The sequence below is a fragment of the Rutilus rutilus genome (assembly GCF_951802725.1).
Source record: "Rutilus rutilus genome assembly, chromosome: 11".
In the NCBI taxonomy this organism is placed as follows: Eukaryota; Metazoa; Chordata; class Actinopteri; order Cypriniformes; family Leuciscidae; genus Rutilus; species Rutilus rutilus.
This window is the reverse complement of record NC_140216.1, coordinates 40,208,983-40,225,962: the sequence shown is the minus strand read 5'-3', so window position 1 is coordinate 40,225,962 and position 16,980 is coordinate 40,208,983. Positions and strand designations below refer to the sequence as shown.

Genomic DNA, 16,980 nt, shown 5'->3' with positions numbered 1-16,980 from the left:
TTTTGTCACTTATTGGGATTAGTTTGCTAGCTGTAGCCATTTACAAATAAAATAAAATAAAAATAAAATAAAATAAATGCAATAAAAAACACACTGGACTAAGCTAAACATTAAAAGCAATTTTAAAAAGGTGAGTTTTTGTCAGTGATTTGAATGTTGGAAGGTCAGTGCAGTCACAGATTTGTTTGGGGAGAGAGTTCCAGAGGGAGGGGGCAGCAACAGAAAAGGCTCTGTCACCACAGGTTCGGTGTTTGGTCCTGGGAGGTAGAGTCAGGAGGTTGGCATCAGATGAGCGGAGGCTACAAGATGGGTTGTGGTGCTGGAGCAGGTCACTGAGGTAGGAAGGGGCCTGGTTATGGAGGGCTTTGTGTGTGAGGAGAAGGATTTTGAATTGAATTCGTTGTGGGACCCGGAGCCAGTGGAGGTTCCTGAGGACAGGGGTGATGTGGTCACAGGTGCGGGTGTGGGTGAGCAGACGAGAGCAGGGTTCTGGATTTATTGGAGTTTATTTAAGGTTTTGGATGTTATGCCGTACAGGATGCTGTTGCAATAGTCCATTCTGGAGGTGATGAAGGCGTGGATGAGGGTTTCTGCAGCAGAGAAAGAGAGTGATGGATGGAGTTGGGCGATGTTTTTGAGGTGAAAGAAGGCAGTTCTGGTGATTTGTTTTATGTGGTGTTCAAAGGAGAGGTTATTGTCAAAGATGACTCCGAGGTTGCGACTGTGAAGGGATGGAGACAGTTGAGTTTTTTCGCAGTTGAGTTGAAGGAAATTGGTGTGCATCCAGGATTTAATGTCAGTGAGGCAGTTGGTAATAGTGGAGTGGGTGGCAGAGGCGATGGATTTAGTGGAGATGTAGAGCTGAACATCATCGGCATAGCAGTGAAAGTTGAGACCATGGTGGCGAATGATATTGCCAAGGGGAAGCAGGTATAGTATAAAGAGGAGAGGACCAAGCACCAAACCCTGTGGGACACCTTGGGGCAGCGGAGCAGTGGAGGAGGTGCAGTTGTTGATGTGGATGAATTGTTGTCTGTCAGTGAGATAAGATTGGAGCCAGGAGAGGGCAGTGCCGGTGATACTGAGGGAAGATTCAAGGCGGGAGAGAAGAATGCAAGACTGTATCATACCACTTAGACAAAGTAAATTTAGTCAATCTGCTTTTTCTGTTAAAGCTGCACAAGAATGGAACACTATTCCAACAACTATAAGAGATCTAGACACTTATGTTTTATTTACGGCTCAATTGAAGAATTGGTTAATCAGTACTCAGATCTGTCAACACTAGAATCTTATTTCTGCGTATTAGATATAATATTGCTTAAAATATTATTACATCCTCTTATTGTTTGCAGTTGCAGTTAGATCAAGGAGGATGAGGATGGTGAGGTGACCATGCAGCGTCTGCAGAGAGAGGGATGTCGTTGGTGACTTTGAGGAGGGCTGTTTCAGTGCTGTGTTGTGATCGGAAACCAGATTGAAATGGTTCAAAAAGGTCATTTGAGCAGAGGTGAGTTTTAAATTGTTTGGCGACAGTGCGTTCCAGTATCTTAGACAGAAAGGGGAGATTGGAGATGGGCCAAAAGTTTGACATGATGTCAGGGTTGAGTCCGGGTTTTTTGAGGATGGGGGTGACAGCAGCCAGTTTGAGTAAAGGGGGGATTGAGCCAGAGCTGAGAGAGGAGTTAATGATTTCTGTGATGAGTGTGGAGATAGCAGGTAGACAGTCCTTGATAAGGTTGGATGGAATGGGGTCCAGGACACATGTAGATGTTTTCATTCCTGTTACGATTTTGGACAGTTCCCCTGCCGACACAGGGGAGAACTGAGACAGGGACTGAGAGGTGAAGGGGGGAGGAACAAATGATGGAGTGGGACAGGTTGTTGTAAATAGGGTCAATTTTGGTCTGAAAGCATGAAAGAAAAGAGTTGCATTTATCAGTTGTGAATGAGTTGGTGGTATTGTCACTGGGTTTGAGAAATGTATTTACTGTGGAGAAGAGAGCCTTGGGGTTGGTGGAACCAGAGTGTATGAGGTGCGAGTAGTAAGTGGACCGGGTAGTGTTAAGAGCTTCCTTATACTGCTGAAGGTAATCTGTGTAGGCTTGTAGATAAACAGTTAAACCTAAGGAGTCTTTCAAGCTGACGCTTACGGGATTTCATTTTGTGCAGATCAGGAGTGTACCAGGGAGCATAGTGAGTGAATGAGACAGTTTTGGTTTTGATGGGAGCCAGATGATCGAGACAGGAGGAGAGTGTTTCATTGTAGTAGTTGATGGGGTCGGAGGGGTTGTCAGTCAGCGGTGGGGGGGAAGAGGATAATTTGCTGACAAGAGAGGCTGAAAGGGCAGGAGTGGAGATGGATTCTTGGTCGAAATAGGGAGATCAATGTTCATGGTGATTGCCAGATGGTCAGAGATGTTGAGGTTGAAGCTGGAGAGGTGAGGTATAGTGAGACCAGTAGAACAGACCAGATTCAGGATGTGACCACGGCTGTGGGTAGGAAAGTTGACATGTTGGGTGAAGTTGAAGCACTGTAGCAGTTCCAGGAATTCAGTGGCAGATTTGCAGTTAGTGTCGATGTGAATGTTGAAATCTCCCAGAAGCAGAACAGAAGGTGAGATGGCAGATAACTGAGTTAAAAAGTCAGAAAAGTCAGAGAGAAAGGAAGGATTTGGTTTGGGAGGGCGGTAGATTATGGCAGTGACCAGAGGAGTGGGACCAGAGAATTTGAAAGTGATGTGTTCAAAGGACTGAGCAGCAGGGATGGAGATGGTGGATGTTTTGATATGCTTTCTGTACACTGCAGCGAAACCACCTCCCCGCTCCTCAGGTCGAGGTATGTCCATGTAAGTATATCCTGTGGGTGTGGTTTCGTTGAGTGAGAAATAGTCCAGAGGTTTGTGCCAAGTTTCAGTGATACAGAGGAAATCCAGGTTATTGTCAGTTATGAATTCATTTAAAATGAGACTTTTATTGTTGAGTGAGCGGGTATAGAGCAAAGCCAGTTTCAGGTGACGTTGCTTCGTGATGGGTTGAGAGGACCAGGGAAGGGGGCAGAGATTAAATAGGTGCACGTGCCGTTTGTTGTGATGACGTTGTGAGGTAGTTGCAGTGCGCGAATTGGACCAGATGGATGGGATAGAGCTTGGGGTTGAAAAGTTGTAATTGAACATACGACCAGAGCCTCTGTGTGGAGGACGGCGAAGTAGTCCAGTTTCTTGGAAGAAGTTAATGCAGTCCAGACAGAGGTGGTTGTTGAGTGGACGGAAGTCAGCAGTGGAGCAGAGCTGGCGCTAGCTTGCACTCAGATGCCGGGGCCCGGGCGCCCAGTTCCAGTCCGATTCCAGCAAGTAAGTTATGTATATCCTTTTCCTTGCGATCAGAGTGTTGTTCATCTGGTCGATGGTCGCAGGTGAATCGGGCTCTTGTTGCTTGCTCTGGTGTTTGCCTTACTAGAGATTTCCTGGACAGAATATCCACTTCTTGTTATTATTCATTCATGCATTTTCAGTTGCGATTCCGTTGTGTTTTCCAGTTCTAGGGTGGCAAAGAGGATGAAGTGAACTTGTAATAATAAAATTATTACTGTTTAAAAGTAAATAAAAACATAAAAAAGCCGGACGGAGAAGTGGCAGCCAACGTGCGCCAGCGTTCCTTTCACGGTTTATATGGACTTATCTAACTCTGGGGGATACGGTGAATAAGCTAAAGTCACAAAAAGTCGAAGTGTTCCTTTAAAACATCACACACGTAGCCAGCTTAATACTGAAAGGGAGAGAATTCGTGGATATTTGCATCAAGTGATAGGCTTGGTGAGTGAAATTATATTTGTATTATCTTTCTGTAGGGGAGAGCGGGGCACAACTTAACGCTTTTTGACTTTCTCAGTTTGTGTAAATCTACTAGAGAATTTATTCAGAGTATTTATTTTTCCCCACATCATTTTCACACGTCTAGTATAATTATGTGGTTTTGTTTTATTAATACAGTGTATACTTTTATCTTGATATACCCCAAAAGAATGGAAGTGAAATGTGACAACATGCCCCATGTGGGTTACACTGTAACAAGTGAGGGGCACATTATAACATGACCATATGACAGCTTAAAACGCTATCTGATCTAATAAAAAATAGATGGTCTTTCCAGCTCTTAAAGCTACAATATGTAATTTTTTCGCCACCAGCGATCACATTTTCATAACAATAACAAAGACGCAGCTTGATGACGCTATGAAGGAGAGTGGGACGATGGGAGATGTCGTTTTCGCCATCCTTAGATGTGTAGAATTCACGAAAGTTTACGGTTTTTAGGATTTTCTGTACTCGCCAATCTATAATCGTGAACCATGATGACTGAACGAGAAACCTCGAGAGACTGAACTCAAAAACTATGGTACTAGTTTCATCACGATCCACAGACCCTTGGCAGAACGTCTTCTGATCCCTGAACTCAGTCCCCTACCCCCCTCAAGTAATCTCTGAATCTCTGTGCCGACGTCTGTATATTATGAAAGCAGTCAGAACCACCAGAACCAGAAACACAGTCAGTCCAACCAGCAGCATCCAGTGATCTACAGGTGAAGGGAAAATATATATTTTTTATATATATATATATATATATATATATATATATATATATATATATATATTAAATTCACTGTTTAAGAACTCCTGTAAAGCTCTCATGTCTCATGTTTTACTCACTTCGATGTTTAGTGTCGTCAATTTTGTCTTCATCTGTGTCGATCAGATTTCCCTTCCAGTCTAGAACAGATTCTGTACAGAATATTGAAAGGTTAGTCGTGCAGTTTAGGATTAATTTACTGATTAAACATAATATTTCTCCTCATCCACTGATCTTCTCTCACCTGTGACTGAGACTGTGATCAAGCTTTCTCCTTCATAATCCAGAACTCTGTATGTTCCAGTGTCATTGGCTGTAAACTCATTAATGGTCAGATTTCCATCACGATCAGTCAGTCGATCACTGTTGACCCCGTGACCTCTCTTCCACACCTCTGTCCAGCCTTCACTAGAGTTTATATCCACTTTATCAGCATTGTAAAACAGAACATCCAACTTCAGATCCCCTCCTTTCTTCACAGAGATCTCATCTGAGGAAAAACAGAAAGACACTTTATCCTTAATCATTATTATTAGTGTCATTTAATCAAGGCCATAATCACATATAGGACTGAGGGAACAGATGTAAACATTTATTAATTAGATAAAATCAGCCATTGGAAAAAAACAATCCAATCTGAATATTAAACTTGTCCCATTCATTGTTTGTGCTGTATCTAGTCCTGCATGCAATTCCTGTCGTGTGTTTTCTTCTCAGCGAGCAGTAATGACCACTGACGACTTGAATTAAAATAAAACAGTTTCCTAAGGTTTATGAACAGGATTACACATGGATACAGCGGACACACACATTGAATCAGATCTCATTACTTTTCTCTCTTTTTTCTTTCTGTGCACTCTCGCCCACTACACTGCATTATGGGTAGGCTTTTCTTAAAGCTGAACAACCTTATAAATGACAATATAAACTGTTTCTGTTATTATTAAAAATAATTAATTAAAGATTTCTATTCTAATAAATTCACAACAATACTAACACTATTAGAGGAAATCCAGAAACACGTGATGATGGTTTGATCAGTTTTGACTTTACCACGAATATGAAGATGATACTCCAGGATCTGTCGCTCCACTTCTGTCTGATTATTATTGTAATAAACATATATAAAGTATTTCCCAGCATCACTGTAGATCAGATCCTTGATGACGACGTCACATGATCCTTCTTTAAACACTCGACCACTGCAGTTTCTCTTCTCACACACAGGGATGATATCTGAAACACTGTATAATCTGATCTCCACAATCTCTCTGTCCTCAGATCCACATGATAGAGTGACGTTTCCTCCCTTTATTCCTGACACAGCTTTAGTGGAGGATCCTGCAAATACACACACAGCAATATTCACTCAATACAAAGTATTAAACAGAAAAATAGATGGTGTTTGTCTCTATTTTCTTGAATCAATATGATCTTAAATATTCTAGTACAGTTATTTTAGTGAACTGTATTAAAAAATAAAATAAATAAAGGCAAAAAGTAACCAAAAATACTAGAAGTGGCACATTACAAATGTTTCAAATGTTGATGACAGTATAAACCTAGAGATGTGTCAGAGCAGTTTTAGTGAACAACGTTTATTAATCAATGACCAGAAAAAACCCAGTGATCTCAGTGTGTTATTGATGTAATATGATGGGAAATTTACACCATCAATCCACAAATACCCACCAAATCAATGAGTGGCAACAACAGAATAATACAAATAATGAAAAAATAAAATAAAAAAATTGAAAAATATTACACTTACCGGTAATAACACATATACCAAAATGAGACTGACCACTATAAATGATAAAGCATAACAGCAGCAGAAGAAGAAGATTCATCCTGATGAGAAAACAGAAGGTTTGTAAGTGACAGATACAGACTACATTATACACTCACTTTCATTTTATTTAAAATAATTCCACTTTAAAACAAATACAATAATAAACATCAAACTATAATCTTTTTATCCTCATTTCTCCCCTCATATGAAAGCACAATGGACATGTGTGTGTGTCAGAAAGAGAGAGTGTGTGTGTGTGCGCGTGTCTGTGTGAGTAATAATAATAATAATAATAATAATAATAAATATATATAACAGCCAGCCCTTATGGCTATTTTATTTTTGGGGCTTGTTTGGAGTTTTTTAAAAAGAAATCTTTTGAACATTGCACAATTCACATGGTTTAATGTTTGCTACATATTGAATTTGATTAATCAATTTTCAAATCTATAGCCTCTTGCTATATTAGAAAGAATAGTCTCTGATTAGCATGCTATTTGATTGGCATGCTAAGCTAACTAGCATATGGCAACAAATACAGGCAAGGTCACATTCGGAGACGAATATCTCGGAATATCTAATTTTTCCATAAAAAAAAAACCTGTATATCTCTGGAGCAATAGGTGGCGCTATGTTTAAACTTCTCAGGCACCTTCAGGACATGGTGTCGATTATCCCTACCAATTTTTGTGAAGATATGTCAAATTGTTTAAAAGATATTGCAATTAATGACAAAATTCAAAATGGCAGCACGGTTGTCTGATTGGTATCCACAGATTTGCAACATCCTAAGTTTTGAACAGAGATGAATAAAACAATCAGTTAAGTCATTTCTGTGCGGCTCAGGAGCACAGAATGGCCCGCCTCCCTGATTCTCCTGATTACCTGTGGTAACAGCGAGATTGGGGGAAAAGCGTACAGCGGGCAACTGGGCCACGCTTGGGCCAGCGCGTCCTCGTTCTTTGAAAAGAACCGTGGACAACGAGCGTTGTCTTTCGATGCAAACAGGTTGACTTTCGCTTTGCCGAAATGGCGCCACAGCAGCTGGACTGCCTGAGGATGCAGGGACCATTCTCCCAGGGGAGCATTGTCCCTGGACAGTCTGTCTGGACCGTTGTTTAGGCATCCAGGCACATGTGCGGCTCTTAGCAAGAGCAGGGAGTGCTGAGTCCAAACGAGGAGGCGTTCCGCCAGAGCATTGAGATTTTTGGATCTGACACCGCCCTGGCGGTTCACGTAGGCTACCACTGACATATTGTCCGTGCGGACCAGCACGTGGTGGCCCCGTAGGTGTGGGAGGAAGTGCCTCAGCGTGTTCTCGACCGCCATCATCTCCAGACAGTTTATGTGAAGGCACTTTTCCTGGTCTGACCACTGGCCATAGACCGGTCTGCCCTCGAAAAGGGCGCCCCAACCTAGGTTGGAGGCGTCTGTAGAGATAACCTTTCGCTACGAGATAGCTCCCATCGTCACCCCCGACTGGTACCACTCGGCCGCTATCCAGGGCTCCAGAGCTGAGACGCAGCTCTGAGTCACTCTGATATGCAGACCGCCGAAAGCCCAAGCTCGGTGTGGTACTTGTGCACTCAGCCAGCTCTGTAGCGGGCGCATACGTAGCAAACCCAGCTGAAGCACCGCTGCAGCTGAGGCCATGCAGCATAGCATTCTCTGAAAAGTTTTCAGGGGGACAAGGCTGCCTGTCTGGAATGAAGCGGCCAAGTGTCAAATGCGGCGGCGTGCGCTGTGTCGACAGGCCGGCCGTCATAGACACAGAGTCCAGATCTATCCCCAGAAAAGAGATGAGAATCTCTTGGTCCAGTTGACCGTGAGACCCAAGCAGCGTTCTGTGAGATATTAATTAGAATCAGCCAATCCAAGTAATTCAATATTCGCATGCCCTGACTTCTCAGGGGAGCGAAAGCTGCGACCATGCACTTCGTAAATGTACGGGGTGCTAGGGACAGGCCAAACGGGAGGACGGTGTATTGATATACCTGACCGTCGAAGGCGAATCTCAAGAATGGCCTGTGACGGGGTATTATCTGGATCTGAAAATATGCGTTTTTCAGATTGAGAGATATAAACCAGTCCCTTGGGGGAATTTGCGCGAGGATTTGTCTGGTCGTAATCATTTTTAACGGTCGCCTCATGAGGGCTTTGTTCAAGTGTCTCAGATCTAAGATGGGTCTGAGAGCCCCATCCTTCTTTGGAATGAGGAAAAAGCGGCTGTAGAAGCCTGACTCGCTCTGAGAAAGTGGTACTGGTTCTACAGCCCCTTTGCATAGCAGCTTTGCTATTTCTGCTCGAAGTAGGTGTTCTACTTCTTGATTTACTTTCGTCTCGGTCCGGGCTCGAAAGCGCGGAGGGCGGCAAGCGAATTGCAGCAAATAGCCCTGCTTCACTGTATTTAGCACCCACTCTGACACTCCCGGAATAGCTTCCCACGCTTCTGCGTGTGTAGCTAGGGGAAGAATGGTCTCTCAGTCCCGATCGCCGCACAGTGTGGGCTCGTGAACCTGAGTCTGAGGTATTGGCGCTGTGAGCGCGCTCTCGGTGCTTGTATACAGCGGCGCGCTGAAAACGGCGGCTGGCCATTTTAAATGAAATTTCCCGGTAAGCCTGGACAGGGAACACTTCATGGGAAAAAACCCGGGGCCCGTGTGTAGCGCTGGGCGTGGTGTGTTTATCAGTAAGCGTGAGTGCTCGCGGGCAGCCACAGGTCTTACGACATAGCCGGTGTGTGCCGGCTTTATATTTTCTGTTCCCTGGGATAGAGGTGTAACAGAGTGGGCATTGAGTAGGTGTGGGCACTGTTTTATGGGCACATATCCTACATTTAACACTTGAGCGGCATATGCCAGCTTCATGAGAGTGGGCTCTGCATGAGTGAATGACACCGGGGGAACCGTGCTTATGTGTAGGGGTGAACACTGGGAAGCGGGCACATTTTCTACACTTAAAACACCATCGGCATGAGCTGGATAACCAGATATTGTGCTCTTTATGAGATTTCTCTGGGTCGCCGTAAAAACGGCGTTTGTGTGCAGGTGAGCGCGTTGCGCGATGCGCTCGTTGACTGCAAAATACACATCTGCAGTTGCCTATTCTAAGGGAACTGACAGAGCGAGATGTTTTGATGGTGGTCCGGCCGCAGCGGGATTCAACCACCTTTCCCTCCTTGATGCTAGGAGGACTTCGCTGGCTCAGGTGTCAGCGCAATCCTAGTCCAGGGTCCCTGAGAGGGAGGTGGCCTGCGGCGGCTTGACGACCACGATCTCTGGCGAGCGCCTTGGTGTTGTTGCAGAGGCGGAGGCTGAGAGGACTGCTGAGTAGAGCTAAGGGGCAGGCGGCTGCTTCTGAGAGCGGTCCACGGCAGAGCTCGAGCGTCGAGGTAAGAAGAGCTTCATGGCCTGAGTGGTCTTCTGTACCTCAGAGAAACAGTCCACAATCCCACTCACGGCTGGGCCAAAGAGGCCGGTCGGAGAGAGCGGGGCGTTTAGAAACACAGCCCGCTCAGCTTCCCTCATGTCCGTGAGTGTCAGCCAGAGATGCCTCTCTGTAACGATGAGCAAGGCCATGCATCGTCCAATGGCCTGGGCCACGGATTTTGTAGTGCGAAGAGAGAGGTCTGTCGCGCTTTTTAAATCCGTCACGATGGACTGATTCGCACCTTTCTCGTCCCATTCACGGAGGAGATCGGCCTGAAGGATCTGGAGCACGGCCATCGAGTGCAGGGCGGCGAATGAAAGCTGAAGTAGCCCGGCAGGCTTTAGACGGGAGGGCAGCATTAGTGCGCCATCCAGCGGAGGGCAGACTGAGGTGCGCTGCTACCGCCTCTTACACGGGGGGAATGGACTTGTATCCTTTCTCACTAGCGCCGTCCACTTGGGAGAGCGTCGAGGAGATAGAGGAGTGAAGTCTCCCGGAGAATGGAGCATTCCACGATTTAGTAAACTCGTTGTGGAGCTCTGGCAGGAAGGGAGCCGATCTTCATGCGGGCACTTGGAGGCAGCCAGGTAGAAAGCACCCGTCAAGCCTGTTGGTTGCAGGCTCTTGAGGCGGGGACCACTCGAGGCCGAGTTGACCGACTGCCTTAGTGAGGAGGCGAATAAGCTCAGCCTCCACGCTGGCCCTAGACCCACTGGACTCCTGGAGCGAAGGGGCGGGGTCTGGGTTGGAACCAGACCAATCCTCGCCTCCTGAAGCCAAGAGGGAACAGCTGTCATTAATGGCGTCCTTGTCCGCTTTATCTCCCGAGGCATCGACAGTGAGGGCGGCAGCCGGCATCTGTGCATCCGGGAGGGAGTGCGGAGAAGGGGAAGGCAAGGCTCGCAGGGAAGGTTCCGGCACATTACACCGGCAGCCTCTGGGGGCGACGCTTCTTGCAGCGGGCAGAGGTGCAGCTTCAGCGTCGAACATCGGGACGACGACGACGACTTCGCTTTACAGAAGGTGTGCCACTAGCGCCGTTCCAAGCCACACCCACTCATTAACATAGAATTTGCATGCAGGTTGTCTTTGAAAATGAAAACGAAAATGAAAACTATGAAATAAAAGAGGAATTAAAATGAAAACGAAAATTTACATTTGAATTTGAATTGTGTCACTATTATTGCGTGAGCATTAATAAAGAGCTTTGTAAAAACTGTATTTGTAGTTTCTTTTTCACGTTTGGCTTTTCATTTTAATATCGGCAGTCTTGCCTCGAGACTGTAGTGAAAATGAAATGTGAAATCACCAATTGCATTTTATTTTTCAATTTGACAGGGATGATGCACTGTCACCGTGCAAATGAAATCATTTCATTTCATTCTCAATTTTGTCACATATTTTGCGTACAGTTTTCTGTAATGAAATCGTTAAACTGGTTTTAATTTTAATTTTAATCATTTAATTTATTTATTTAAATTTGGCAGAAAATGCCTTCCATACCTCTGAGCCATGGAACAAACAAAACAAGCCCTGAACATTAATAGAAGAACATATATTATACAGACACTTGATATTTAATCTTATTAGATGATAAGTTAATGGCAGTTGATGTTGATATTTTACTGAGCTATGTGTTTGTAAGCTGTTTTTCTGCATGTTTGGTCTGAGTTTGCTGTATTTACACTGTTTGACCAGCAGGAGTCGCCAGCGTGTGGGGATTCGAACAGTGAATCATTTTGCGAACCAATTGGTTCAATTGATTCGAAACTTTGAAAAGCTTCTTTTCTCCCATCACTACAGGACACTACTAAATAAAACTAACATGCATTTTTTTTTTTTACAACTGCACAAAACGTGCATAATAATTTTAAAAAGTTACAAGGTAGCCTAAACAATTGTAGTCTAGAAATAAGCGCGACGCTGAAACTATAGGCTAGTTATCTTTATGAAATAATCCATCCATCAAACGTTCTGTTGACGTGAACAAATCATTTCTCAGTTGCACACGCAGTCGCGCATGTCTGAAAAATTTAATAAATATTCATGTTTGCTCCGCTTTCGGAAACAAAAATCAACACTGTTAATCAACCAACAACAGCCCCGACACATTTCCTAACAGTAATGTTAACGTTAGTAGTTAGTTATTCCTGCTGTAAGGAAATATTCATGGGTTAGTCACGTAACATTACCTTCACAAAATTATTCCTTTAAAAATATACCAGAGCCCAATGACGTCCAGCTCCACCTCTGTGGACCTAATGGGTGTAGCTGGGATGGGACTCAGCACTTCACCACCACCACACCGGGACACAAACGAAGCGAACGCCGCAAGCGAGCGACAGTCATAGGCGACAGTGCCCAAGAGAGACTAGCCCTGACGTCTCAATGTCCATACCATCCATCCTAAACAGTGTGAGAGATTAAAATAAGTGTATCCCAAAGCATCTATGTTGAAAGGAGTGTAGCCTACCAGAAGTCGATTATCTACTATTTCGGTGGATTTTCGAAGTGTGGATCCGTGCTCACTATAACAGCTAACATTGCCCACAACCCAATGCGCTTTAGAGAAGGAAATACAAACACGAGTAACAAGTGTTTAAAAAAAATGCAAAACATGGCGGATATGCGCGACGGTGAGCGGTTTAGATAAAGGTTTGAGTGAATAATCAAAGTTAAACCTGATAGAAAAATATTGATTTAATGTTATCCGTGTTATATTTAATCTGCTATAACAATTTGGACTTTTATAAAGATCCGTTTGGCCACTAACTTTTAAATGCATCATTATATAATATGAGGAGTCTACTCGTGTATGAAAGACACGTGTCTGCAGATCAACAAGATTCTGCATTTCTCTCGATATACGGTAGGAAATTAAATTAAATGTGGAGGATTTTATCTTTGACAAGATGATTGACAGGTCATTATAAATTTATATTTTATAAATAGGCTACACAAGCAACAAGTTAGTTATTTTTCCTACTAACAACCATTCGGAGTAATATCATGCTAAAACATTTTAAGAATTATATTAATAACCCCACTATAAAAAAAAACAACCACATCATTGTCATAATTGTATCTACTGAGTTTCCCAAAAACAAGACAAAACTATTGGGGTAGGCCTATATAAGAACACAAAAACTCACAAGCTGGCGTTGTATTTAAAAATATGAAAACTTACATAATAGCCTAGTTCTGAATGCAGTTGTGTGTTCAGTCTTCAAAATCACAGAGTTCACATGGCACGTTCTTTGATTGTCCACTATCTGTATCACTGCTGGGTTTAGCAAACTTTCACACTCACCGAGACTGTAGCAATTCATCTCCAATATAGTCATATGACAGTGAAAACATTACGTAGCCTATACATTTCATTACTTATAATAATGAAAGCATGAGATCAGGTTTGAAGAATTACAAACTGTGTTACTGTAACCACCTCCACATTTATAGGGGAGAGCACGGTTGGTTGGCACCATTTTTACCCCCCATGTCATATTTCTGTCATGCTAAAATAGTCTAATCCAGGGGTTCCCAAACTTTTCCATGACAAGGCCCCCCAAATACCACTAGGTTCTGCCCAAGGCCCCCCTTTTGCAGGATGCGTTATTGAACCCATCGGCAATACTACGGCAAATGTAGAAATAAATAAATAAAACATCTATGAACATCAGATTATGTGATGGTGTGATACCAGCCAAACAGAAAGATTATAGAGATGCACAAATTTACAATTTTCTTAGCCGATTCCGATTTTTCATTGAGTTTGACCTGCCGATACAGATTTTAGCCGGTTCCGATTTCATTTTTTCTAACCACTTTACAGCACACACAAATATTTATTTTCTTTATAAAACACCATGTACTTTTACCCAAACTGAATAATAAAAACCAGTTTAAATGGGTACATTTTCTTTAAATATTTTTTGAGTCTTCATTTTCTTTTCTGACATAGCCTACTCCAGTTTTTGTGAAAACACACTAGACATGCAAATGCTTCACTACTGCTCACGCGACGCTCCTGCTTGACACTCACGCCCCTTTTTCAGTTGGTAAACATGGTGATGTTTTTGTGTGGGCGGGGCTTAGCTGGAGGCAGAACAATCCCTCTGGCCGCTTTACTAACGTTAGTTTGCAAGTTTTCTTAGCTTGTTTTTTAATAATGACTGGAGAAAATCCGATTTTATCTTAATGTGCAAGGTCACTCACTGTCCAGGACCTCGATTGTTATTTGCAAAAGATCATTTTAAAGGGATAGTTCACTTTGAAATTAAATTTTGGTATGTTTTAGCTTACCTGAAGGGCATCCAAGATGTAGGTGTCTTTTTTTCCTCAGTAGTTTCAATTTTGATATTTTAGGTCAAACCGTTCTTGTCTGTCAGTCATATAATGCAGGTCTGCGGTCACTGTCTCAAAACAGCATGCACAAGTCCAAATTAAAACAATTCCCCGTTGTCCAAATGAAACAATTCCCCATCGTAAGTACACTTTGATGGCCTAAGACACGAAACGAGCGGTTTGTGTGAGAAAACGAACAGTATTTATATAGTTTTTGCCTCTTGAACAAAGCCGCGTCCAACTGATCTGACGGCGCGGGCGGGTATAGATATATACACTGATGTCGCCTTGGCTAATGAACTGCAATAGCGAAGGCGACATCTAGTGTTTCTATATCTATATCCGCCCGCGTGCGGGTATAGAAACACTAGCACTAGATGTCGCCTTCGCTATTGCAGTTCATTAGCCAAGGCGACATCAGTGTATATATCTATACCCGCCCGCGCCGTCAGATCAGTTGGACGCGGCTTTGTTCAAGAGGCAAAAACTATATAAATACTGTTCGTTTTCTCACACAAACCGCTCGTTTCGTGTCTTAGGCCATCAAAGTGTACTTACGATGGGGAATTGTTTCATTTGGACAACGGGGAATTGTTTTAATTTGGACTTGTGCATGCTGTTTTGAGACAGTGACCGCAGACCTGCATTATATGACTGACAGACAAGAACGGTTTGACCTAAAATATCAAAATTGAAACTACTGAGGAAAAAAAAGACACCTACATCTTGGATGCCCTTGAGGTAAGCTAAAACATACCAAAATTTAATTTCAAAGTGAACTATCCCTTTAACGGACATCCCAGATTGGCTGATCAGGTGTCGTGGCGAAAAGTGATCGTCCGCCGAAAATTGATTGCGCCCAGTCTCTTTACGTCTACAGCTGTATCAAACAGACATAACGTGCAAATAACCATCAGTTTATGTCCGTGGTAATAGCAAAGGTATGTCTGTGTGATACTTTAATGTTTCTTTTAACATAATAATAACAATTGTGGCCAAATAAGTGTTTGCAGTTTATAGCTTAATCAGGTATGACATTTACATGATTATAGGAAATAACAGAAGCCTGTTGTTGCCGATGGAATACGTGTTTGTATTTGGAAAACGGACTGTAGCCTAACATGACTTCTGAGCTGTATAACATAATGATCTCTTTTGCAATTATCCTTATGACTCTGCATTATTTTACCATGTGTACCAACCAATCCAGCCCTTTTTATCTGTTAAAATACCTTTAAATGTCGAAAACAACCCATAAAATGCAGTATTCTACTTACAACAAATGATTGAAGCCTCTACTTATTGCAATAAATAATGCAATAAATTTTCGGCAGACCATCACTTTTCGGTTAGACACCGGCATAGGCCTACACGCTCAGTCAATGGATGGACGATCTGACAGGATTAACGTTAACGATTCCTCCGGTTGAGTGGCCTGACGTCTACACCGACCTGATAGAGAAACCGAGGGTAAAGAGAAACTGAGGGCATATAAATCTTTAGATGCCTATAACTGTACTAGTCTCAAGACTTGTGTGGTAGCCTATGATCCGCAGTTCTGCATAGCCAGCGCCAAGACCAGACAGAAGATGACAATGTAAAGAGTGACATTACGGTGCAATTTTAATAATGTAACGAGGACTTTCGGGAGAGTGTACGCTGTGCGTGTAGGCCTGTGTCTGCCGCTGCTCTCCGGGTTTTAATAAATTAGCTTGTTTTAATTTAGTTTTAATAAGTCCTATTTTAATTTGTTTCCTATTTTAATTTGTTTTTCCAACCTTATTATCTTTATTATCTTCAAGTCACGTCTGGGACAAAACAACTCAGTCAGCGATTCAAGAGTACCATGGCATTTTGTTACATTGTGGATCAGCAGATCGGATTTATGTTTTGGGCTCATCACCGGTTTTACAATATATTCGGTTCCTGAAATATTTGGGTCCAATGGGTGGAGCTACCATGAATATTCACGAGACCATAGCGTGGACGGGGCGATCAATACAAGCAAGTGGAACAAAAAATATTTAACGTGAGCGCCTCAGACCGCATTTTGTCCTAAACTCTTGGTTTCTCATGATGAATGACTGAGATTAAGCTTTTGTGTATTATTGCATGTTTAAATAAATATTTAGAAATATATTCTTGTGTATTTATTCTGTCTCCCAAAGTTGTCTGTATATTATTAAAATAGCTTTTAAATTATAGGCTGATAGCTCAAGACAACATAAGGAGTTGCATGCTGCATGCTTTAAATGTTGCTTTACACTCAACTGAAAATAATTTTGATATACACAACTTTCATACTTTATCATAAATGTTAAGCTTCAGTTGCTTTAACAGTTGTTTCAATGCTTTAAAATGTTGGTCAAATTAAGCGATAATTATTTCAATTGTATTGATGTATACAAAGCAAGGTCCAACTAAAGTAAATGTTGTAGCTACTTAGTTTGTGCAATTTGTTGATAGTAGTTTATTGTTTGCCTTTCCTGCTGTAGTAATATTTCCCTTTTCTTACCTCAGTAGTCACAGCCAAGTTTGGTGACACAATGGTTACTATATTGCATAATGGGTTAGGATTTGCTCCATGAATGTAGCTCTAAATTCAAACTGAACTGTATGTATTTTCCCATAGGCTATATAGGACGTTGTGGTTGAAAATGAACATTAGAGATGTTCCTTGAAGGCATGCTCTGTGCACTGAACAGCAATCGAACCAAGGAAGAGCCCACTTTTATGTTTTAGGCCATAAGGCTCCCAGGGCAATAAAAACCTCACTGTATAAGATA

The 16,980-nt window shown here is 42.7% G+C and overlaps 1 protein-coding gene across 3 annotated transcripts; it reads right to left on the bottom strand.

The window, feature by feature from the left end:
* Positions 1 to 12,411, bottom strand: LOC311300270 (uncharacterized protein). Of its 3 annotated transcripts, XM_084424444.1 has the most exons (7): positions 12,324 to 12,411; positions 12,043 to 12,256; positions 6,401 to 6,480; positions 5,683 to 5,970; positions 4,874 to 5,119; positions 4,710 to 4,781; positions 1 to 4,576 (listed from the first exon to the last, which is right to left on the bottom strand). In XM_084424444.1, exons 3-7 carry the CDS (start codon positions 6,477 to 6,479, stop codon positions 4,473 to 4,475), a joined length of 789 nt encoding a protein of 262 aa, XP_084280570.1. In that variant the 5' UTR covers position 6,480; positions 12,043 to 12,256; positions 12,324 to 12,411; the 3' UTR covers positions 1 to 4,472. The 3 variants fall into 3 exon arrangements, with proteins under 3 accessions (XP_084280570.1, XP_084280572.1, XP_084280571.1); XM_084424446.1 differs by having other exon boundaries at positions 6,434 to 6,480; positions 12,043 to 12,393; XM_084424445.1 differs by lacking the exons at positions 12,043 to 12,256; positions 12,324 to 12,411 and having other exon boundaries at positions 6,401 to 7,086.
* Positions 12,412 to 16,980: the final 4,569 nt, after the last annotated feature.

Bases quoted from the DNA above. Each gene is read 5' to 3' on its own strand.
- LOC311300270 (XM_084424444.1), bottom strand. From the start codon at position 6,479: ATGAATCTTCTTCTTCTGCTGCTGTTATGCTTTATCATTTATAGTGGT. The intron at 5,120-5,682 runs GTAAAGTCAAAA...GTTTTTCCTCAG, and splicing joins GTATCATCTTCATATTCGTG to ATGAGATCTCTGTGAAGAAA. The intron at 4,782-4,873 runs GTGAGAGAAGAT...TATTCTGTACAG, and splicing joins GATCACAGTCTCAGTCACAG to AATCTGTTCTAGACTGGAAG.